Source organism: Anopheles cruzii, chromosome X, assembly GCF_943734635.1.
Source record: "Anopheles cruzii chromosome X, idAnoCruzAS_RS32_06, whole genome shotgun sequence".
In the NCBI taxonomy this organism is placed as follows: domain Eukaryota; kingdom Metazoa; phylum Arthropoda; class Insecta; order Diptera; family Culicidae; genus Anopheles; species Anopheles cruzii.
The window spans coordinates 7,148,361-7,172,000 of NC_069143.1; the positions used below are offsets into that span (position 1 = coordinate 7,148,361).

A 23,640-nucleotide genomic window follows, 5' to 3' on the forward strand; every position below is an offset into this window, starting at 1 on the left:
GCGCACACTTTTTTTCGTAGCACGTAACACGATATCCAGAAAAAAGCTTACATGTTTCCATCTGGCTCGCCCTGCAGGAACTGCAGAATGAAGTCGGCGCCCTGCTGGAGTTCCGCGATCTGGTTATCGAAACCTTTCCCGACCTTAAAACGAAGATGGCATCGTCAGCGACGAACAGCACCCTCACCGGCATACCGTCGTCTTCCTCCTCTCTGGCGACGACCCGGTAAGTACGCCAATGCGCCCCGTTTGCGCGACCCCGGTCTAGCCTTCATTTGTTCATCGCTCAACTTATTTCTTCGTAGACGCGAGTGGGAGCCCGGTATCCGGATCCGGCGCAAACTGACGGTGCAAAAGGAACCGTTCGGCGGTGGCGGTGGTGTTACTAATGCTGCCGCTAGTTGCAGCATCGGTGGCAGTGTGACGAACACCAGCAGCACCGGCAGCACCACCGGTGAACGGACGGTGGGCAGTGGGCTCACAAGCATTCCGCCGGCAACCTCGGCCACCAACATCAGCAGCACCATCACCGGTGGTACCGGTGCTTCTAGCTCCACGGGCATCGTCGGTGCCACCCCGCCTACTATCATCCACAACATCTCGTCCTCATCCACATCCGATTTGAACCATCCGCATCCACAGCAGCACCATCCACCTCACCAACATTCGCATGGCAGCGGCAGCGGTCATCATCAACAGCAGCAGCAGCAACAGCAGCAGCAACCACAACAGCAGCAGCAGCAACAACACTCGTCATCTTCGCTGATACGCAGCCGAAGCAACTCCCATAGCGGTAAAAAGGAACCAAAGAGCGGCGAAGGCAACAATGGTAGTGTGATACAGGATTCGGGCTTTTCGACCGAAACCTCCTCGTCGAAGGAGACGCACAGTGCGGCATCCTCTACGAGCGGCGCTGTGCAGGTAAGCGATCCGGTCGGGGTTGGCGGTGGCTTTGAACCTCCTCCGGGGCTCCGATTTATGAACCCTTTCACCACTTCGCAGGGCACCGGCTCATCGACCGCAACCAACCGACTGGCGGTGGAAACCGAGAACGAACTGTGGAATCTGCTCGATGTGATACATAGGAAGAGTAGTCGGCTACGGGACGAGCTTGACCTGCTGCCGCACCACGTCCTTACGGAGCGAGCGTCCGAGAAGCTTAGGCCAACCAATTTACTAACGAGCAACCAGCACCAGCAGCAGCAGCAGCAGCAGCAGTATGTGGGCGGCGTTGGTGGACCGTCGGCGCCTTCGTCGGCGCCTTCGTCGGCAGCGTCTAGTTCTCAACGTCATCACCATCACCTGCACGATAGTAGCGGCAGCCACAACATTGTCATTCACCACTGCAACCCAGCGGAGGTTAGCGCTGGTGGCGGTGGCGGCGGCGGCGGCACCCTTGACGTGATATCGTCCGCGGCACCGGTAACGGATGCCATTACCACCGGCACCACCCCCACCACCGTGGTTGTAGCGGTGACCGGCGGTGGTGAAGGCGCAGGAAACGGTCCGGCGGACCATGGTAGACATCACGAGGACCCCAGTGGTGGTGGTGGTGGGGGTGCGCTCGCGTTGCCGGTGGTGGTCGCGGCCAAGGATCATATTGTACAAATTTTGCGCAACGAGCGTGACCGGCTGCTGGAGAAGATGGCCGGGTACGAGGCGGAAACGGTGGCGGGACGGATACGGACGGCGAAGATGCAGGACGAGGTCGACACGCTCACGCTCACCGTGCGCAGCCTGCACGAGCAGCTGAAGGCAGCCCACAGCCAGCAGCTGGAGCTCAACTCGAAACTACATGATCTCCACCACCATCACCAGCCGCAACCTGTAAATAGAAGTGGTACGCCTAGGTACGTGTGGTGTGCTGGTGGTGCCCCTTCTCGGGTGGTGCTCCCCACACAATCAATCAATCCTGTCCGCCTGCCCTCCGAGTGTGTTTACTGTTTCCTAACCTCTGTGTCCTGCATCGTTTGTTTGCCTATTGCTCTCCACACAGTTCATCCGAGTCAATTAAAGCTCTCATTCCGCATCAGCAGCAAGGAAGTGTGTCGCCGGGTGAGCCCCCGGCGAAAGCGTCCCGGTTCCACGCGGCGGCCCCGTCGGTGGAGAACAACAGCAGTGGTGGTAGCAGCAGCACAGGCACCACAATGCCCAAGTCATCGGCCGCTGTTGCTGCGGCCGGCGGCGCCGGCGGCGCAGTGTTGCCACCTCTCGAAGACGACGCCGATGACGCCGACGATCGCAGAACCGCAGAGAGGGTTGTCGACTTGCCGGCCACCGGTGATTCCGCCAGCGTCGCCGCCGTCAGAGGGCGACCGCTTGATGTGGGCTCCCTCGGACGACTGGACGCTCTGCTCGGTCCGCCTGGCGGTGGCGGCACTCTCCGGCTGCAGAAGGTGCGGTCACTCGACTCGCAGAAGTTTGCCGCTATCCTGCTCGAGACGAACATCGTCGAGCTGCAGCGCCATCTGCTGACGGTGACCGTTCAGAATCAGGTGAGCGAGTGGCGGCGGAGAGCCCGGCTCTACCTTTCTCCAGGGGGAGCATTCCTAGCGGCTGCACGGGCATTATTGGATTGGTGTTTCAGTGGTCGCTTTGGCAGGACGCTTCGGGGTGCAGCAGTAAACACGCCTCCCGCCGCAGCGCGAGAGGCATGCTACACATCCACATGGGTGCGGCAAAGCTGCGGCCTAGGGATTTTGCCACGCCGCACGCCACGTTCTTTTTCACAGTATCGGAAAGCGTGGATCCGCTTCCATTGTGCGTGCCTTTCAACCGCGAGTGCACCACGGCACTATAGTTTTCGTATTGGAAGTTTTTAAAGCCACCGGGTGAACCGCTTCATCTAGCGCTTCAAATAATCAACGAACCTGTGCGTCAACCACATGGCACCTGTTTGCTGCGAAGCATTATGTTACCTTCCGACTGGGGCGGATTCGTTTCATCGCCAGCCCGGGTTAGGGTTTTTTGCGGTTTCTCGTACACAGCCTTGGCTGCTGTGATCCGGTTTTTCCAACGGTTTGGTCCCAGGGAAAGCGATCTGGCTACACGCGCCGGCCCGTCAAAAATTTACGTCGAAGCTCGTCGGTGCACAGAAATTCAACGTCTGCCTTTTTTGTGAGCAGCTTACAGCTTTCTGGCGCCTCTGATTGTTGCGCGGGGTAGTATTGCTCCTCTGAACGGTGTTGTTGGGCCCTGTTTAGTTCACGCCGTAGCCTTTGGAAGGACTATCCTGGGTTAGATGTGATTGTGTGGGGTACCCTAGAACCATTCGTCCAGTTAACGTTTGGTTTGAGGCGTTCAACATAATATTTCGGTGTATTTTGCAAGCTGCCAGCACTGAACTGATTCAAGCCGGCGAATTTAGTAAGTGGTGCCATCTTAGTAGGAACTCTCTTGGGTCTCAAAACAAAGATAGTTTCAAACATTTTGTGTAAATGAAATTATAATTTCGCGTTTCGGGATGATCGATTCAAAATAAATCGTTCAAACTGTACGAAATGCGGGACACTGAAAATTCCTGTGCGGCAAAAGAAACTTGCATTCCATTGCACAGAGATAATTTGGCCAAACCGGGCGTTTTGGTATCATTCCTGCAGCCCTCGGGTATTATTGTTGCCTACCGGTTGTTGTTTATTTAATTAAGTTAATCATGTGAAATTAGTCTCTCCTTGGGGGAGTCTCTTTGGTGTTCGAATACTGAAGTGGAGTGCTGCGGGAGTCCGGTATTATCACTCATAGCTAACACCCCTGCCTCTCTTTTGTCTGTCCCCGCACGAGACCCATATGACCTTGAAAAACGTTTTCCACCACGCTCTACGCAGGTTCTTCAGCAGCGCCTGGAGCAGGCAACGCGATCCAGAATATTTCTGAGTGCAAAGTTTGAAAAATCGAAGGAAGACGTCGATGACCTCCGGTTTCAGGTTGGTACCGAAAGCGTTGGGAGACGATGGATGCCGGACGATGATTGCGCTCTGCCCCCGTCACTGCTCTTTGCACTGTGTTTGATGTGTTTGATGTGTGTTTTAGCTCAAGGAGAAATCGATCGAACTCGAAGGAACGAAGGCTCAGCTGCGGGTGATTGAGTCGAAGGCGGCGGCATCGTCGTCGAGCAAATCGTCATCGTCCTCGGCGGCCGGCAGTCCGGAGCATCATCACCAGCAGCAGCAGCAGCAGCAGCATATCATCACGGTCGGGGCCCATGCGATGTTGCTACCATCTTCCCTGCACCACCATCACCACCATCAGATGCACCAGCAGCAGCACCAGCAGCATCGGCAATCGCCTCTGCTGCACCTTAACCATCACCATGCGAGCACGATGGCGTCCAACAGTCAGCTGGCGATGCGGCTCCCATCGTCGCAGGTCTCGACTCCGTCCATGAAGGCGATGACGCCAGTCGCGATGGATGACATCGCACAGCAACACAGCAGCAGCACGGAGTCGGCCCAGGATCAAGCGGAACGGGACAGTAGCACTACCACCACCGGTGGTAGCCGGCAGCAGCACCAACAACATCAGTACCACAACCATCTGCAACAGCAGCAACCTCAGTGCCCGGAAACACCTCGTCGGCGCCCGTCCAAGATACCGTTGCCGGGTATGAAGGGGTCGTCCGCACCGAAACCACCGAGTGGGCGAAATTTTAGTGCCGCCGTCGCGGCCGCGGCCGCTGCCACTTCCACCACGCCTACGACACCTACCATGGCTGGTGCTGCGGGCGGCGGTGTGCGTCCATTGGCGGCTGCGGCATCCGGTGGTTCCACCGTGTCGTCCGGTCCACTCTCGAACCGCAGCCTTACCAAAAGCACCGGCAGCCTGTACGTCAAGTCAAGCGATGCCAGTTACTTCGGCGCCCAGCACCAGCAGCAGCAACCGCCGCCGCCTTCGACGACCCACGGGACACCGTCGGGCCGGGCTCGCGAAAGCAACAGCAGCGGCGGCAGCAGTAGCGGCAGCCTGTACAGGCCCGACTCGGCCCAGAGCTGGCGCACCAGCAGCAAGGACACGCCCTCGCTGGAGAAGTTGCGCTCCTCGTCGATACCGATTTCAGCGGCAAAATCTCCGGCGGCGGCGGCGGCGGTTTCCTCGAAAACATTCATGGCGTCGTCTGCAGCCGTGTCACCGTCCATGATACCGGCGGGGCCTAGTGGGGCGGGCTACGGGGTTACCGGGGGGTCCACGGTTACGAGCTCGTCTCCACAGCCGCGCACCAAGCGCGATTCGCTTACAACGAAGGTCAAGAACTGTGATTCCCTGTCCCGGTGGCAACAGCAGGTGGTGGCGACCAGCAACAGTGGTGGCAGCGGGGTGGTGGGCAATAAAGGCACGCCTGGAGCCGTCAGCGGTGCCTCGGTGAGCGTCGTCGTCGGCGCCGCCGCCGCCACCGTCTCCGGCGGTAGTCATCATCCGCCGCCGCCAGTGCGAGAGCGCAAACAGAGTGGTGGAGGATCGGTAGCGGTAGGAGGAGGGTTGATGATGAGGCACAGTAGTAGTGGCACCACCACGGGCTCCTCGGTCGGTTCCGGGTCGCAGATCGCAGCGGCCGCGACCGATGCATCCAACGGCAACAGCAGCAACAGCAGCAGCAGCGTACAGCAGCCAAACACCAACTCGGTCGTTGCTCCGGCCGCCACCGGTGACACTATTAAGGTACGCAACAATCGGTCGTCCTTCTGGAACTGGCTGAAGATGTAGAGGACCTCCGGACCACCACCACCACCACAACCACCACCTGGTCGCGCAGACAGGGGCGGCAGTGAAGTGTACACGGCGGAACCACGGCCACCACGCAGAGCGCAGAGCACCCCAACACCACCACCAACACCATCACTGCATCATCACCATCATCATAAATCACCGTTCGGGAGCACGTGGGTGTGTGGTGTGCCAGGCGAATCGCGATGGGAAGCACTCGAGTAGTGGGAATCGCTGGTGTCGACTCGTAGGCCCTCGTAGGGAACTATGCTGCTATCTTTTTTTTTTTTCTACTGCACGTCTCGATCTCGCTCCACGCTCCTCTCCGAACTCTTGCCCTCGTTCGAGGATTCGTTTTTCGCGCTCTCTTTCTCCCTCGGTGCCGTGCAGTTGGCTGTGTTGGCTTCTCCAGCAGGAACAGGAGACAAAGCTTATAGGGGGCCCCGGGGGCGGGTGTTTTCGAGGAGTGTCAGAATAGTCGAGGTGAACGGCGAGGGTGGTACGAAGCTACAACAACACAGCACAGCAGGTCGATCGGCCGGCATGGGGAAAAATAGTTCGTCAGGACGCGGGTAACGGTGGTGTGACTGTGTGTGTGCGCGCTGTGTTCTATGTTGTGACGGCGGTCTGGCGGTCGGCGGTACTAACAACGCAACGCAAAGCCTGGTGTCTGTGTGTGTGTGTGTGTGTCTGTGTGTGACTAAATCCCTGCATCGGGAACCTGCTGCCTGCTAACGGAAGCCGCAGGCGCTCCGTTTTTGTTCCTCGAAGCATTCCCGTTTGGCCCCGGGATTCGTCTACTTCATCGCCGCCGCCGCACTCTACCTCTGCGCGAGTCCGTTTTTTCGCCAAAACCCTACCACCCATCCCCACTTGTTCCCGTTAGGCAGATATTACCAGTAAGTGCGTCAGTCCGATCAGATCATTATGATACTTTACGGGAGAAGGGGGTGTACGGGAGAGTCAGCGGAAGAGTATTAGCGACTATGCACCTATCGGGAATCAGTACATCATGGGTATTTCTAATATACCTCCTACCGCACGCTGTATTATGGTTTTTGTTTTTTTGTGTTTTTCTGTTTTGTTTTGTGTTGGACCTTAGACATGCGGCACCGCGCGCAGTCCGCAGGATGTGGATGATTTAGGGTGATAGATTTACAGGTGTTACAGGTGCGCCCCGCCGGGGGTCCAGGAGAATTGTATCTGAATACTAGGCATAATAGCGTATGCGGGATGTAGTATGTATTCTCAAGCGGGAGCAGTTAAGCGAAATAAAACCGAGCTCTCCGCGTAGCTGTCGCAGCAGGACGGATTCGTCTAAGCTTTCACTCGATGCGCTTCACTTCCTTGTGGAACTCTTCGATAGCGCGGGTTTCGTTTCGTAGAGTTTTAGAGCCCCACACAGCTCTGTAAAATAGAAGGTCGAACGCGTCGTCGACTGATCTCAGCAGGCTATTGGCATGCACACAACGTACTATTGTCGCTCTCGTTCAAACTCTACGTTGTTCGAAAGGTGTTTGATGTTTCCTTGGTTTTTGTTTTGTTATATTTTTATTAGGTTGGCTAAAAAGAAATCGACGTTTTTCACGATAGATGCCTTTAGTGATCGATATCTCGTGAAGTATCGATCGTACAGTTTCAAGTTTAGGCTCGTTTTAAAGCTGATTCCTTACACTTTAAAAAATGCATTCATTGTTTTTTGTTTGTTCTATTGGTTTGTGAGTTACAGGGTGTTAACAATGGAGGTCAACGCAGAGAAAATTCGGTGCATTTTACATTTTTTGTCCGATAAAGGCGAAAACTCAAGCTAGACCACTGAAATTTCGCATGGTGTTCATGGTACCGATACTCTAACAGCTAGCTGGGTGAATTTTGGTTTCGTTGACACGTTTCAGTTATTTTTTATGTTAAAGCCTAGGCAGACACGTCATCGAAAATGTCGATAAAATCACAGAAATAATCAAAGTAGATCGGCATTTTAGTAATCAGAGCATCGGCCAGGAGCTAAAGATCAATCATCGAACAGCTTAAAGTCATTGGCGCAAAGCTGGATTCACAAAGAAGCTCGATGTTTGGGCCCCACTCTATTTACACCAAAAAACATGATGGCTCGACTTGCCATTTGCGAAGTTTTGGCCAAACGGAACAAAATCGACCCATTTCTTTAAATGATTGATACTGGGAATGAGGTATGGCATACATACGACAATACTGTGTAAAAATAATCGTGGTCTAAGGGTGGTAAAACAGATTAACCGGTGGCCAAACCAGGAATAACGGCTAAGAAGGTTCTACGGGGTATATGGCGGGACTTGAAGGGAATTGTTTATCATGAGCAACTTCCGTGTGGCTTAATACTAAATTCAGATTGCTGCCGTCATTTACTGTACCGTTCGAAGCTAGCAATTGACGAGAAACGGCCAGAATCGGTCAACAGAAGAGGTTTTGTGTTCCAACAGGACAACGAAATGTTACGCACGTCTTTGGTGGCTCGCCAGAAAATCCAGGAGTTTGGTTGGAAAGTTTTAATGCATCCACCGTATAGTCCAGACCTTGCACTAAGCGATTGACACCTTTTTCGCGCATTACAAAATTTCCGGAGTGATAAAAAACTGAGATCAAAAAAGGGTTATGAAAATGGATTTCTCGAGTTTTTCGCCAATAACGAATAATCCTTTTACAAGAGAGACATTATAAGACTACCTTTGAAAAGACAACTAATTTTCCAACAAAATGGTGCATATTTGACGCAAATCGGACCATTGGAAACCTGTTAAATATAGTTCTGAACATCACCCAAAAAACGTCGATTTCTTTTTAGCCAACCTAATATAATGCGGAGATAAACCGTACCAATAAGAGAGGCCCCCCTATCGGAAAGCGCCTGTGTGACGCTGGCGAGAAGGCGGATCCTTCGTCGTGTTTAGATTATCTTGGTCCGTTTCAGAAGCTGATGGCGCTGGCAATATGACTAACACCCATCGGGCTCGTCTGGCTCGTGTCTGCAACGAATTGGTGGTAGCGGACCAACTTTTTTTTAACCCTGGTTGGGACTTGCTGCTGTTGGTTGTTGTTGGTTTTTGTTTAGAGACGACAAAGACTGAGCGCGTTAAGCTTCATTCGTCCCTCTGGCTGGTGCGTGTGGTTTGATTCTATCGGGGTTTCTTTTTAAACTAGGCCGAGCCGTATTCACAATCAACGCACTGTGAATTGTCGAGACATTGCCAATTTGTTTTACGTAGAATGTCCATCGGGGACAGGCATAGCCGTGCTTGTAGAAGCTTCCCACATAAGCACGTTGGCCTTGTTCTATCTTACAGTTCGTTCGATCGCTACTGTAATGATGGCTACAGAGACGGACGGAATTGGTATGTAGTATGTAGGAATAGGTTAACCGTGTGCGATCCAATACTCGTTCGAGATAAGACTTCTTGGTGCAGGTTTCGCGATAGTATCCAGGTCCAGGGGAGGATGGAATTTTGCGTGCTTAACCGCAACATACTACTTAAGTGACGTCTTGTCGTAGGGATAATAGTTTCTACTGCAGCAAAAAGATATGATTTTTGTAAGGGAATGCTTTCTAGGTGTTGTACAAATGGATCCTTCCATGGGATCCTTCCCAAGCGCCTTGATTGCGCAGTTCTTTCTGTCGCATCCAACTGTTGATATACTACAAACCTGGCCGGTATTAATGCTTGCTTGTGGTGCTCACGTTGTTGGGGTACTAGTTGGTGTAGGGTTGGGGTTGACCTGTTTTTAGGATTGTTATCGTCTATTCGAATGAAGGTGTGAGGTTCACTTTCATAGCCTTGTTTCAAGCCTTCAGGGAGTGGTTATTTTGGGGTGTTTGTGGCGTGTCAAGGAATGTAATTCTTCGTTGATTTGTTTTTAGGAAATTGGAGGGTTTGTGATCTTTTTCTGTGTGTCGAGTGTAGAACTAGTGTTGTTATGGGTTTTTTTAAGTACGCCTAGGTGCACGCATAATAGTCCTTTCCCAGCAGACACGGAGTCGGTTGGACTGGTACAAGTGATTCAGCAGATGTTTCAAACTTCTTCGTCTTACTATCCGGCTACAACCACCGAGGGATCTTCTTCTGCAACATGGACAATGTTGCAACTGTCTGTTGCTTTCTGTAATAATGTGTTTTTTACGAGTTGACGCCGCGTCAACCCGCCACTCATGGTCAGCTTCGTGACGATATTTCGTGTTATATTGGTTTGAGTAGTGAAATGACTCTCGGACTACCCAAGCTGAAAATGTCGGCTCCTTGCAATAGTTTTATAACAAAACCGGTTCAATACGATGAGGTTGTCGCGAGCTGCTCAACGTTTGCCTAGTGTTGTTGTATAAAATGGGTTTCAATCTCCTGGTGCAATTTTGAGGGGATGTGTCGTAACCAAACCGTCTGCTCTATTGTTAGTTTTTTTTTGTGGTCATAAAGAGGGAGCCATCTGGGAGGAAACCAAGTCCACGTCGGTTCGAGGACAGAAAGGCAGCTAAGGCAGAGTGTTAGAGAGACAATGGGTCCTTGCGGAACGCTATTCTCGTGAAACACTTCCATTCTGGGTGTGTATTACCGTATGTTGCTGTTGTAACAACTCCCACTGCAGTCCACTAGCAGTCGCACTCGAATCATGAATATTGAAGCAACTATCAGATCAGGCGTCGAATAACGTTAGAAATGCTAGATGTCCGGACCAGCGAGGTCCGGCAGCCGCTGTGTCCAAACAAACTGATCGGAAGCCGGAACGGTACGGTAACACTCGGCCGTGCAGAGGATTCCGGATCGGAAATCCGGAAGATACGGCTCAAGCTGCCAGCGCCACACATCAACCAAACATCCACTCGGCCTGCAACACCCCGGGTCCAGTGCCAAAGGAGAGACCTCTGGTGTAGGAGAAAGGACGGCGAGCCGGCAACGACAGGCAGCGCTGCAGATGGAAGTCCGCGGATCAGTTTCACCAGTCAGCCTAGCCAAAATGCTACTACTATCACCTACTACTACTACTACTACTACTACTGCCACTACTACTGCTACTACTTTTTGTGTTACTGCTCTACTCTAGCGCGCGAGTTCCAACCTGTTTCTTCTCGTTTCGTAAGTCTACTTATTTTTTTATGTTTCGTTTGTTTGTTTACTTTCTCCGTCTCGCTGGTCAAGCATCTCTCTACGCATACAACATCTACTCATACTCAATCGTTCATCAATACACTCTCCCTTCCCCGCTCCTCACCATACTCGTAAACTGTTCGTGTTTTCTTTCGGTGTTTGCGCGGTAAACTATTGTGAGTGCACACACACCGCCCACAACCGTTTGGCTGCCAAAGGGTGTACCCCAAACATCGCGCTTCCATTCTCAGGTTCCATTCTTTCACGCGTGTACCTTTGATTTCGGCTGTCGGCTGTCCGCTGTCTGTGTAGTTCTGTTTCATGTTTCTATCACTCTGTAGCCCTTTTCTTTTTCTCTCACTTGCTACTGTTTCCAGTTGTCCTGTGTTTATCGGTTTTGCAAATTCAGTTTACCAAGCCACTTCCTTTTATTTCCTTTTCCCTTTTTTGGGCTGTCCATTTGCTCCGACCGTTTTAGATGGGTGTGTTTCGCATTCCCCGGGTAGGCAGTAGTCAGTGTGGGTTTGTGGTTTTTCCTTCGTTACCCCTTAGTAGCCCATTGGTACCGTAGTGTAGACGCTTTCGAACGGCAGGACAAACGGCCTTGCCAAATTTTACTGTTTTGCACCCCGTTTCACTTTTTCAGTTCACTTTTCACGGTTTCCCTGTCTCATCTCTTGGCCCTACACCTACGACAACGCCTTTCCATCGCGCTTTATCTCAAGCTTCTCTCCCGGCTCGGATCATCTTCCTATTATTTTCGAAAGTCCTTCTACTCCTGCTCCTTTGCTACGCGTGCGATACGATGCGATATACCGTAAGATATTACCTTCCCGTCCTGATCGGTTCGTTTTATTGAACTTTCTTTCTGTATTGGCGCCGCACATAACGACTTCTTTGTTTTCCCCGCCATCCTTGCATCGTTTTCACCTCACCCGATCTCCATTGTCTTTTGTTTCATTCTTTTCTTTTACATTTGTTTTACATTAAAGTTGGTGTTATTGGTTTTCCTTTCGTCGTGCGCCGGTGCAGGAACAGGAAAACATTTCGCTCGCCTCGTCGGACTCGCCAGTGGAGGATGGATCGTGGAATGTGGGAAACGAATGCGCTGCGCTGTGTGGGGGTGGTCTGGGATGTCAGACGCCATCGCAAACGAACGATGTGCGTGCGAACTAAGCTAGCTAGCAGGATCGGTTAGGGAAAGGTGCGCTAGCTTAGTGTTATTCTCGCGTGCCAGGCTCCCAGATGCTTCCGCCTAATCAAACACCACTCGTAGCCGTCTCGCTCTCTGATCTTCACCCGTATGTCCGGCTCGCTACCAAGAGAGAAAATTACATTACTTTGCTTCTGTCGTTTTTGGCATCTTTTGGGGGGGAAAATATCTGGCAACTGTTCGAAAGAAAGAGTCCATTTCTGGCGTCCAAGATCCGCGCGCGTTGCTCAAATATCGAAAGTAACCTCGAGGTAGCTACGCGTTGTGTACGTGTACTAGAAGAATGCTAATCTACAGCCAATCAGCGTGCTGGAAGCCGTCTCTAACGCACGCCCGTCTGCCTACTAACCGCGGTGGAGAGCAGCACCTGATTTAAACGATACTTTCTGTTTTGCTAATTAATTGCTCCTGATGCATGATAACATCCCACGGGCATCCCTTTTGGGGGGGATCTCCATTTTCGTTAGCACAGCGCATGACGGCAGCGAACCAACCCGCCTGCCCGCCTCTTCGTCGTTGATCGGACGTGGCGGACTCTAACGAAAAGCGCAAAAGGCCACCGGATAAGAGCGCTGTGTGTGTATGTGGCTGGTCCTGCTCCCTCCTTGCACCGTCGGGTTCTGCTTAATTACTAGTCAGTCGATCGCTTACGTACATATCTTGCGCACACGCTTCCTGCACCCTTTGCCTGGTTTGATTTCCTATTCATTTGCCAACACCAACACTGTCATTCACCATTCCCCATTACTGGTCAATCCATTACTAACATAGCTTGATACTCCGCTCCAGGAAATTGTAGATTGAAGCGTGTACCCTTCCTCCCCCCTCAACGTGCCAACCACAAAGGCCCCCCCCCACATATCCCACATCAATTTCCTCTTTCGAGTCGCGCCCCCAACGAAAGAGGCTCCTAATAATTGTTTCTCTGTTTCTTTATCTGCTATCATGCAGCGCTCTTTCCTTCTCTTCACTCACTCCATATCCTTTGCTCTTTTCTCGGTCTCATTTTCCTTTCTGTTTTCTTTCTCTCTGTCGCTCGGTTCTATTACGGTTCGGCTTGGCATCCTCCTCCCCCGGGCCTGGACACTGGATCGACGCACGAACTCACTCTGGCGCCGCACAGGCTCGGCGCAGTAACACTTTCCGAGTGCCGAAACCGACGGTGCTGGTACCACTGCTACCGCCTGCTGTTGCTGCTGAACAGGACTGTCGCTATTTGATGCCGGAAATCGGTGCCGATGCCGCCCGTCCGCTGCGTGGGATCGTTGGTGGGCCGGATGGCCCCGAGGCTAGTGGTCTGATCGGCGAGTATCTGGCAGCAAAGACGCGCGGTATTACTGTACACCACCACCACCAGCAGCAGCAGTCGCCGCAATCACAGGGGCAGGCACTAGTGGCCTCACCGCCGCCCATTTTCCACGTCACCGGACGTGCGGTGCCCGCCGTCAACGGGGCAGCCCAGCGGCAAATCCTGGAGTTCGCGTACAAGCACCCGATCCTGCTGTTGGATGACGACGGCAACGATGACCACGGTAAAGCGGATGACCACGTGCCGGATGATGGGACGGTTGAAGAGTCCACCGCCGCAACAGCGCAGGAGTCGCTAATTATTCCGCATCTCACCGGGGGGCCAACGGAAATGCGATGGGCCACACCACCACAGCGGCCGCTGCCGGCGGACAGCGGCACGGAAACCGCGATCGCTGCGACCGGGAGCGGTTTGGTGGGCAAAGTGAACCGCAACATCCTGAAAACGTGGGAGCAGTTGCGGTGGGCGTGCGGAGGGTTAGCCAGCGAGACGAAACGAGACGACGGGGCTCCGGTATCGGGCGAGCCGAACACTGCACAGCAGCAGCAGCAGCAGCAGGCTTATCCTGTGCCCTTCCGTAGCAATGGCATCGATCAGTCGGGTGGCGATTCGGACGGCGGGGACAGTAGCACCGAGCGCCAGAGCTGCGTACTGTACTGTCCGCAGCAGCACCAGCATCACCTCCTAAGTGAGGAGCTGATCGACTTCAAGGTTAACCGGCTGCTGCACTCCCCGGCGTATGGGGGAAGCACCGACCGGCTGTCATCAACCGGTTCCTTTTCGATTATGGTTGCGGCGTCCACCAACACCACCAGCATCGCTGCGGTTACGAACGCAACGGCAGGCGGCTCGTCCGGGGTCGTCCGTACCACGGCCGGTAGTTCCTCGGAGGGAGGCGAGTTTTACGACAGCATTGACGCCGTCGTAAGTACCACCAACCACCGAGCCTCCAATGGGCGGACGACGAGTAGTAGTGGCACGAACCTAGCAGAAGATTGCCCTCGGCAGCAGCAGCAGCAGCAGCAACAGACTACGGCGACCCGTGGCGGCCATTTGTTTTCTCCCCTCACTAGCGGTGGGGATAGCGAAAGAGGCAAAGCCCCAAAGGTTCCCGGGCTCACGCCGATCGACCGCAAATCGCGGTTGCTGCGATCGATCGAAATCGAGTAGCACTGCCCGGCACCGGCATAATAAGGGCTCCGTGAGGTTCATGAGTAACCGCATGGGCTGTCAGGTGCAATGAAAACAATCCGTCGTAAGCCTTTAGTAAGTGTCAGCCAGAGTCCCCGACCAGCTTGTTCTACCGCTTGCGCTGGACTGCCGCAAGGCAGCGTTGTAGTTGGTGCGCCGTTCAATGTCCTTTTCCCAACCGAGTGGTTGAACATTCGGTGCTTTCTACCGGGGCCCCCTTTTTACTGGTCCCCTTCTACGAGCAATGGGGCATTGTTCCACTGCATGGTTCCTTATTCTTCTATGCATCTAGCGGTTGTGGGAGAAAAACAGACTTTCTAACACCGCCCTAGTACGGCTGCAGTGTTCCTTCAGTGGGCATATGGGATCATCGTCGGGTGACGAACTCATGCTTTCAGTGACACCAACACAAAATCTAGTCACCGCTGGTCAACGATTGTGAGGTTCCGTTCTGTGCCAAAAGCGCCAGCCCGAGCTCAGATTCAACCGCGACCATTCACGACTGTGTGCAGGATTCAGACGCGATCGAATGAAGGCGCAAATGCTGCTGCTGCGGGTTGATGACTGGTTGCGGCACAATCGGAGCGGTCTAACACTTACCAAAAACTGCTCTGTTGGCAGGGGAAGTCGGTAATTGGGTCGGAGATACATTCCAAGCTATGATGACCGTCACAACGATAAGCTGCTGCAAAACACGCAACTACGGGTGAAATAGTAATGCACATGCGCCGGGGTGGCGGGGTGGGGTGGGGGTTCCTAGAAGCGATCAGGTGTGTAGGTCCTGTCTTACTCCTAGCATGCACCGGTCCTGCGGTATGCATCTATCAATGGTTTTGTTAAAAAAATGAAAACACACACAAGACAGCACCCCTGAATAATTCCCAAAAAAACACCAGAGCAAACGAGAGTGCTAGGAGCGAACGGAAGACATCTCATGAGCATGATGGTAAATTAAGTTAGCAACGAGTAGAGCGACACAACACAACACATAGTAGCCGGGAGCGGCGGACACACGTGTGAAACACGTAATTTATTGTTAAAAAACGGGAAACTACGCTGAAGCAATGGTGTGCATTGCATGGTGCGCGATATTTTAACGACCTACCGAAAAAATATCACTGCAGCGCATTGGATAGCGTTAGTTAGGTAGCCAGACCGCCGGGCAACAGTTGGTAGCAGATTCTTGTCTCGTTACTTTGTAAATAGTCAAACAAAAGTTCCGCCACCGCCGGTGAGTGAGTCGAAGCGCACGAAAGCGAAATCGAAAAAAACGAATCTGAAACACTTTCTACCGAGACCGAAGGCGCGCGCCATGCAACGCGCAGTGCACACTTGATAAACTTACTTACTGCACGACAGCTTTGTTTAATGGTTTTGTGGTCAGAGTGATGGTCAGATCTATGGAACAAGAAAACGTGCAAACAGCGGAAGCACGTGAGTGCACGATGGTGCGGTGCGCTGAGTACACAGAAGGTGGCAAGGCGGACTGCATTAGATGTACGATGCACTCGTATGTGCTGGTGCAGCGCAAGGCTATGGGGCTTCGCAAATCTTTTCGAAGATGCTCTACTGCAACGCGTTTCGCCCGGTGTCGTGCACCGTGGCTAAACGCGGTTGATAGTAGAACGTTGATCCGAACGGGGGAAAGGAATCGGCATTTTTATTCGATCCTTCACCGGCTGTAAAATATGACAGTGAAAGAGAGTGAGAGAGAGAGAGAGAGAGAGATAGAGGGAGAGAGAGAGAAAGAGGTGCATGATGCGCTAAACCACAAGTATGAGAATTGATCACTAGTAACCAAGAATATTATGAAACTGACTATTGATAATAACGCGCTACCGTTATTATTACTACTGCTGACTATTACCATTATTATTCTAATTATTATTATTATTATTATTAATAATATTATTATTATTATTGTCATTAACATATGACCATTATGAGTAGTAGATATTATCTGGACCACTGTAATTTCAATAAACGTTATGACGAGCGGGCAGGAAAACGAAACAGAAACGTGTGAGCGTGGTGAAAGCAATGGAATAAGAGGACGAAAATGAGCTATGAAAAGGCGGAAAAACAGGTACGAAAACTGGGGTGTCGAAGGTTGTAGCTATATATTTCCAAAATAAAAACAATCCAATCAAAACAAATTGCGCAATCGGCTTTGGTCTGTTGTTCTCTCAACTCTTCACCGTTGTCGAACAAGTGGATGTCCTCGCTCGTCGCTTTATCTCAATTTATTCGTTTAGCTTCATTATTGTACCGCCTCACTCTGGTTTCATGGTTTGCCTTATGTAAGTGTAAAACTATTCTAGTGTTTCTGTTTCGTAACGGAGCACCTGGCAGGTATTACGAAAGAACGGTTGATTAATGATGATACTTTGACACGAACAAATTTCAATTAAAACTTTTTAATGATTCAATAAAATTTTGAGTGCCACAATTCAAATCAATCAATACTCTGCACAACTTTTTCCTTGAGAAAAATAATCAAACCTAAACCCCCCCCCCTTTGGCCCCAGCCCTGCTGGTTGGGACAGATTTCTTGTCTCAAAGGCGTTTTTGAGTACAGCGATTCTATTTTGGAGTTTTACATGGTGCAGTGCAAAGACTCACACAGGAAAGGAAACGGTTTTTTTTAACATGCATCGGTAACGTTTCGTTGCAATATGTAACTAGACCGCAAGACTCTTCCTCAACGAAAGGCGACTTCACTCCTTTTCACTGATCGCTATCTGAACGTCGTTTCTCAACTCGCGACTCGCGTGAAGCGTTTTCGTCCTGCGTCCGAATCAACTTCTCGAACTCCTCGTCACGTTTCACGTTGATTCTGCACCACCGTATGGCTTGGGTCGTTCACCCGCTCACCATCTCTCACCGATCGCGTCGTCCTCGTGATCGGTGAGATCACTTCGTAAAACCGCTGCGAATTGAACCTGAACCTTTATGCTGAATGCGGTTTAGTTTCCTTGTGCAACGTTACCGGAGGGTGATTAGCATTCGCCAACGACTGTTACACCCTAAACGATGCATTTTATGTATACGTTCGTATTCTAAACGATTGTGGGACTGCAAATACTCTCTCAGGGAATTTTATATATTCTAGATCACACCAACTATGGGGTTGATTCGTCTGTTGAATAATGTACATAAAACAAATACAAAACGCTCGTTCGTTCGTTCGGTTTGAGTACGTTTTATAATTTACCCGTTACGACAAATACGTTTTGAAACGTTTAATACGTTATAGTTGGAGGTGTGGTGGACGGGGCGAAATATTTCGGGCTGTTTGATTTTTCGACAGATTATTTGTGTTTATATTTGCAAGTTCAAGATCCATTGAGTTTTGATGCGAGAATTAAAACAGTTTTATGATGAATTTGTGTTTGAATTACAAGTAATAATTAAGTTAAAATTCCTTGTGATACAAAAAACCTCAATTGAGTAGTCTTCGATTAGTTTTAAAATACACAAGGTGTCTCAATGTTTTCCCCCGACCGACAGGGCGAAATACTTTTTCTCTTGCTCAAAGTCTCTATAATAGAAAAGAATAGAACAATATACTTTTTGGCGCTATAACCGCTGGGCGGGATTGTTACTCCCGCGCTAATCGCTACTCCCGGTATCGAAAACCTTGGTAGCTTGGTGGAATCGTAGTGGGTTCCGAGAACTGGTGAATCGAGTTCGCAGTGCAGGTATTGTATTATCAAAAGATTACTTGAACGTAATCGGTGAAGACTGATATTGAAACAACACTATTTAGACACGATCGAACACGTTGAGTGCAAGCTGAACACGGCCAGCCTGAACTTTGCGGGGCGAAACGGACGCCAGTCACCGTGATGCAGCACCAGCGTACCAACCGGCTCCGGCCGGTGACGACGGCCAGAACGACGACGTGCAGTTGTCGCCGGAGAGCACCACTCCGGACAATCACCGTCTGCCGTTCGGCACCATCGGTGGTGGCCGTGATGGCCAGCCCCCAGCGACGCTGACTATAGTACGCCAGCGGCAACCGCTTGCTGATGCTGATCCCAACAGCGTCTCAGACGAGATCCTTGACTCGCAAAGTGATGCCAGCAGTTGCTCTTCTTCCGGCGCTCCGGCAACGGGAAGCGAATCGGCCTCCAGCGGAACGACCAGGGCGCACCGGTCTCATACCAGGGACAACGGAACCACGCGTCCGCTGGTGCGGCGCCGCCTAATCTTCCTCACCGAAGACGCGAACCGTGTCGAACCGGGCTCGTCGCCTACCGTCGAAGCCTCTGCTCGCTGCTTCCGGCGCCCAGAATCGCCCGACGGAACCCCCAGGGCGCACCGGTCTCGTACCAGGGACAACGGTACCACGCGTCCGCTGATGCGGCGCAGGCTATTCGCCGAAGCCTCGAACCGTCTCGAACCGTGCTCGTCGCAAACCATTGAAGCTCGCTGCTTCCGGCGCCCAGAATCGCCCGACAAGAGTGCGGTGCAAAACAAGCGGGCTAAACTGACCCAACATTCGCCGACGAAGCCCGATACTATCGCCAGCAGCGTCTCGGACAAGATCCTTGACCCGCAAAGTGATGCCAGCAGCTGCTCCCCCTCCTCCGGCACTCCGGCAACGGGAAGAGGATCGGCCTCCAGCGGAACGACCATGGTGCTCCGGTCTCATACCAAGGACAACGGAACCACGCGTCCAAAACAAGCGGGCTAAACTGACCGAACATTCGCCGACGAAGCCCGATACTATCGCCGTGAATCCGGAGTAAACCCTCCACCGGGAGCCGCTACCGACGAACGATGAGCGGAACCGGACCTGATTGGCGATTTATGAGAAGCACTGTGCGAGTTTTTTTTCCCCTATCTGGGCGCTTATCCCTTTAGTTTCATTTCGTTTGGTATGAATTCATGGGCATATATCTGCGGTTTAGTATTTGCCGTTCAGTGTGGGGTTCTTTCTATTTCATTCATTTTTTTTTATTACACCGTAAACACAGTTTATGATGAATTTATCTGGAGGAGAGGATAGAAAAGACTACGGTCGAAACTCTACCGCCAACACACGAAATACATCCTTGGCATAGTAACTGACCGACGTTGTCGGGGACATTCTTGGAAATAAAAGAAAAATCCAACCGGATGAACTGGATTAATTGAACGTTTGATGTTACAATAAAACTAATTTTGATCGAATGAAAAATGCAAAATAGTAGTAATTGATTTATTAATTTCAAATCTAAGTGATTCGTCGATTGAGATAAGTTTGTACAATAGGTTTTGTGGTTCGATAAGAAAAAAATAATCCTATGGTTTAAATGGTACTTAGCACCACATTTTACCATTATGTTCTTTAATTCGATGGCGATTTAATGTTCGATGGCGCTCATCTACCTTGTCAGTTTGACAAGATGATGTATGATTTCAGGGTCAGGGTTGCTTTTGATTTGAATGAATTGAATTTGAATTGAGGTGATCCACTTAGTAACGGAAAGCCGTCGTGGTCTACAATACCTGGTGTATCTTGTTCATTGTTTCAAAAACCCATTGATTTCTTAGTACTTCGTGACCTTCTAGATTGCTCCGGTAGTGCCAACCATTCACGCTTGCACCCGTGTTCCTTACTTTTACAGCTTCCGTTCCACTGTTGATCGGTTGCTAACGGAAACTCTTCAAAAATATTGCACGAAAGTTCTAATTCGCTGATTTTCTTTGTCGCTTCATCCCTATTGTTGTTCCAGGTTTTTCCTTTAGCAACCTGGTCAGCTATTTTGAGAGAACGTAAACATATGTACGCGTAAGTTTGGCAACGTTTTACGAGTCTTAATTTGGTGTTCACTTTGTTGGTAAAAAGCCTTAAGAGCCGTAAGTCGGTAAGAGCGAGAGCGGGATCTCGAACTCTGTCACAACTCTCGCTCCTCGGTGGAGCCGAGTCTGTTTACAAGTGCGACTTATGGGTCCACACGACGAGGGCAGATGAAAAATTTTCGCGACATTTGAATTTCCGCGGGCCACGTATATCCGATTTTCGATTTTTCGATACGATTAGGTTGCTACACTTGTTAGTGACTTATGGTGAAAAGTTCGGCCATTTCGAGTAATCAGTCAATTCAAATGTGGCGAAAATTTTTGATCAGACCACATATACTATAGTACAGGGTGAGCAAATTAGTGTGCATTTTTTCATTTGGCTATAAAACAAAAACGGCTGAATATTTTTCGATGTTTGAACTTTTATTTGAAAGGTTGATTCTTAACATTTATGTATAAAATACAATTTTGGTTGCAGAAAATTTGGAAATATGAAAAAATATTTCCAAAGTGGTAGGTCGTCAAATCATTCGTCAAAAGCACATTTCATTGAAGATCATTTCCACCTCTGGCTATGTTAATAAGCACTATTGTGGTTCGGAAAACCCACACATCGTGCAAGAGAAGCCAATGCACCCACAACGAGTGACTGTTTGGTGCGGATTTTGGCTGATTGGTTTTTCGGCGAAATTGAAGCTGAGAACTTGGACGGCGTTTGGTTTGAACAGGACGGCGCTACGTGCCATACAGTGACAGCCACAATCAATATTTATGTTATGCGAACATACCAGCAGCCATTGACAACCTTAAGACCGAAATTCAAGTTGCTATTGAGGAAATAGGACCACATACAATCGAAAATGTACTCAAATATAGGTCGACCGAATAAGCTACTGCCAAGCCAATCGTGGTAAACATTTTCTCAAAATTGTTTTACATAAAAAAATGTTCGTAATCAACCTTTCAAATAAAAAATGCGGCATCGAAAAATATTCGGCCGTTTTTGTTTTATAACCAAATGAAAAAATGCACACTAATTTGCTCCTCCTAACCGCTATATGAGAAACGGATGTTCGTTGGAAATGGAGTTCGGCCAATGGGGATTGACGTGGGGCCAACTGCTTCGCCCGTAAGAACACATCGTTACAGCAAGCAACAGAGATTAACATTGTCTCTGCCGTAGGTAAAGATCGTTCGGCGGTTGTAATTGCCGGATAAAAAGCAGAATCACTTATCACGGCAAACTGCCAAAAAAGAGTTGTTTTTTAACCAGCCTCCCTTTCCAAGATATTCCTTTAGATAGACTTTCTCAGCAAAGTTGCATTGGTAGTAGTGATCAACGACTTAACGAAGGATGCTGTACCAACACGACAACGAACACTTGGCACTGAAACTGTCATTGCTAGGGGGACGCTATTTCGTGCGCAAGTATATGCGTCGTAGTTGCTTGTTGGTTTAAATTCTGTATTTTGTCGCTTAGCAGCCTTCAAAATCAAATTAGTTTGTTTCTGTGTGTTTCGTAGTGGTGTCAACATTATACGTGATGAGCCAGCCACCGTACCCACCGAAGAGGGCTAAGCTCAACGGACGGGGGGCTAGATCCGCTCAGGGAAGAACGGAGGACGCCGCCGGAAGCAGATATTATCAGCCATATCAACTGGTTGGTTCACATTACTACAACGCCGGCTATAAAATACGCCACCAGCGACAGCAGCAGCATTACCGATATCCGCCGCACTGTCAACAAAACCATCAGCAACGGCCAGCACGGTACAATCCGTCCGGTGAGTTTACTAGTTGCCCGACTTATGCTCGCGGCGCCCAATTCAACCGGGCGATTCCACCACCCGGCAAACCGTTTCGTAGGGAACGGTACTCGGCGTATGGTGCTGGCTCTACCCAACCCCGCTTTGGCCATCCACACCGGGATCGGTCGAATCGGCCGTCGTTCGGACCGGCGGACTCTGCTCATGTCAATCCACAAAGGAGCCGCGCTTCTCGCTTCAAGTCGGTGAGTTATTTTACTACTTCTAACAACTCTCGGGTCCGGCCCGTTTGGCCCGTGTCCGTTCTTAAGAATGGAAAAAATTAGAAAAAAAAACCTTTCAGATACGAGAGCTGATCAAAAAGTGTCGTGACCTTGGAATTTCTGCGGGCTACGTATATCCGATTTTCGTTTTTTTTGTGGCGTCAGTGTGCGCCACACGTGTCAGCTATGGTATAAAGTTCGGCCATTTTGAATACTCGGTGAATGTTTGGTGAACTGTTGGGCTTCGGCAAATTTGCTTCATCGACGTTTGTCTGCTAAACCGTAGCGTAGCGTTGTCCTTTCATGGCCTCCTTCAGTTTCCGGAACGGGAAAAAGTCAAAGGGTGCCAGTTCTAGAGAATTCGGTAGCTTTCGCATCATTAGAGTGTTGGTTTGGCTAAAACTTTGCGCAGAAACCACGATGTGTGAGCAGGGGCGTTAAAGTCAATTTTAGGTTTCGCGCATGTCCGGGCATTTGTGAAGGATTGCTTCGGGCAAATTGCGCCTAACTTGCAGGAAATATTCTTTATTGACCGTTCTATCTTTTGGCAACAACAACATGATGCAACACGACCCTGCAATCCAAGAAATCTGTAAGCAAAACTGTTTACATTTCACCAAACTTAGCTCTTTTACTTTAACATCTTCTCGGCCCTCTGAAAAAATGTTGAACCACCGATAAGCAATGCTTTTGGTCTTAAAAGCTTCACCATAAGCCACAGTTAACATTTCGATTGCGTCCGAGCTCCTAATTTAAATTTTCACACCAAATTTGTTAAAGATTGTATGCCATCCATTTTTTGGAAGAGAAAAAAATCGCCGATGGGCCAAGACACGTGTACAGTAAAACAACTGTTAAAAATTGACCGATTGCTCAAAATGGCCGAACTTTTCACCATAATTCTCTGACATGTGTAGCAACCTAAAGCCACAAAACAATCGGAAAATCAAATAAAACATTTTCTTTAAAATCACAAATTCCCTGTACGTACTTAACAGAATGTAGGTTGCCCGCGGAAATTCCAATGTCGCGAAACTTTTTGATCAGCTCTCGTACATTTGCATTGCGCTCATTGCGTGTTAAGATCGCTCTATGGGATATTCCAAGACTCTTTTGGCTTGTGTTAGGTTTGTTAGCGAATTTTCAAGAACTGTTTTTGTCCATCAGAACGTAACTGCGTGGTGTGCAGCGCATACACTTAATTTTTTAATACATAGTTGCCACGGCCATGTAGTAGTGTTGGTATTAACAGAAAATTTCTTTCGAAATGGCAGCGAGACCGGCTTGCGGAAATGAG

The 23,640-nt window shown here is 50.2% G+C and overlaps 1 protein-coding gene across 1 annotated transcript in view; it reads left to right on the forward strand.

The window, feature by feature from the left end:
* LOC128278549 (uncharacterized) overlaps positions 1-23,640 on the forward strand; it is a 61,958-nt gene that overhangs the window by 37,064 nt on the left and 1,254 nt on the right. Inside the window, exons 4-11 of the mRNA XM_053017281.1 lie at positions 78-226; positions 306-921; positions 1,003-1,850; positions 1,997-2,200; positions 2,258-2,495; positions 3,825-3,923; positions 4,030-5,652; positions 13,145-14,254. Of these exons, the coding sequence (XP_052873241.1) occupies positions 78-226; positions 306-921; positions 1,003-1,850; positions 1,997-2,200; positions 2,258-2,495; positions 3,825-3,923; positions 4,030-5,652; positions 13,145-14,254 (4,887 nt within the window). The remainder of the gene's footprint in view (positions 1-77; positions 227-305; positions 922-1,002; positions 1,851-1,996; positions 2,201-2,257; positions 2,496-3,824; positions 3,924-4,029; positions 5,653-13,144; positions 14,255-23,640) is intronic.